The 1,309-nt window shown below is 41.6% G+C and overlaps 1 protein-coding gene across 2 annotated transcripts in view; it reads left to right on the top strand.

Moving 5' to 3' along the window:
- The window catches only part of LOC103802355 (chromosome unknown open reading frame, human C10orf76), a 51,869-nt gene that overhangs the window by 13,414 nt on the left and 37,146 nt on the right, over positions 1–1,309 (top strand). For both annotated transcript variants that reach the window (XM_009074817.1, XM_009074818.1), the window contains one exon: positions 866–912. In XM_009074817.1, the coding sequence (XP_009073065.1) occupies positions 866–912 (47 nt within the window). The remainder of the gene's footprint in view (positions 1–865; positions 913–1,309) is intronic.

Here is a 1,309-nt window from a genome sequence, read left to right as displayed (position 1 = left end):
AGGAAGGTGTTTCTGAAAACTGTGAGCTTGAGATGTGGGTTCTGGAGGCAGAGATGAATTGAATGAATCCAAACCAAATAAAACTAAAATAGCTGTATTCTGAGGAGCATGTTGTTGTCTGGCTGGGAAAGCTCTTTCAAAGGATGATCTTTATTCTGGTGTTGATAATTGAAATGCTTACTTGCATCTTCTTCATTCTGGTTGACTTTATTTTGGAAATCACCTTTTAAAAAACCTCTTAATTTTTAAAAACTTCTTAATCACTTTTAAACAGCTACTTATTTTTTTGAAGCAAGTTGCTGCTCTGGTGATGTGGCCTAAAACAGTGGCACAGTCTGGTCTCTCACTAGCTTTGGAGTTTCTGTTTCTTTACTGTCTTGCTTCTCAAGCCTCCACTGTAGCTATGGAGTAATCTTGGATTCTGCAGGGGGCACTGTGCATTTTTGAAGGGGTACCCTTTAAGGGCAGTTGTGAATTTCTTCCTTCCAGAGTATCCACTGCTCCCCTTATTCAGTTTGCCTTTGCTTTAGTCTGAGATTTAATTGTACTCAGATCTAACTGACAGGAGCCTTTCCTGTAAGTAAGGATAGTTCAGCGTTGACAGCTGTCTGTCAGGAATGACTTGGGTAAAGCCACTCTGGGGCAAGCAGATAGGAAATGATCTCTGTTGTCCTCTTACAGAATGGCAGACTAATCCATGTTGGAGGTTTTTTTTTTTTCCTTTTTTTTCCCCTTATTTTGTGATTTGACAGGTGGAGCATTGGTCAGTGACAGTACAGCAAAATAAAATGTGTTTGTATCCATGTGTTTTGCTGTCTGATAGCTTTCCCAAATTCCTGCTATGCAATGCTCTCTCTTTCCATAGGTGGGCAGCATGTTCATAGCAGACGCTGATGAGAAGATCTCAGTCCAGTAAGTGCACAGATGTTAGTTACACAATGAACTGGCCAGAATGATCTGCTTTGTCACAGAGCTGTTCTAATGTTGCAAAGCAAAATAGAGGGGCAGGTCCTCCTGTAGCTAAAATGGTACCAGACCCCTGCAAACTGGGCATACTCCCTTCAGTGAGAACAGTGCTGCAGGAGGAGCCACAGCTGATTTGCTTGAAATGAAATCTATAAAAAACCCCAGTGGTTTTTGAGGGATTTATAACATAATAGGCACATCAGAGGTGGCACATGGGAAGTGATGATTCATGCACTCTTGTCCCCACCAAAATGTTTTCTAAATCAGGGGGGCAAATGATAAGTATGAGGGGGTTTGGTGTCTGTAGGAGCACTCTGCCTTTAAAAGAAAGGACTTTAAAGGG

Source organism: Acanthisitta chloris, unplaced genomic scaffold (genome assembly GCF_000695815.1).
Source record: "Acanthisitta chloris isolate BGI_N310 unplaced genomic scaffold, ASM69581v1 scaffold10565, whole genome shotgun sequence".
Classification (NCBI taxonomy): Eukaryota; Metazoa; Chordata; class Aves; order Passeriformes; family Acanthisittidae; genus Acanthisitta; species Acanthisitta chloris.
Note: the sequence above shows the minus strand (reverse complement) of the source record. Positions and strands in the feature narration are given on the sequence as shown.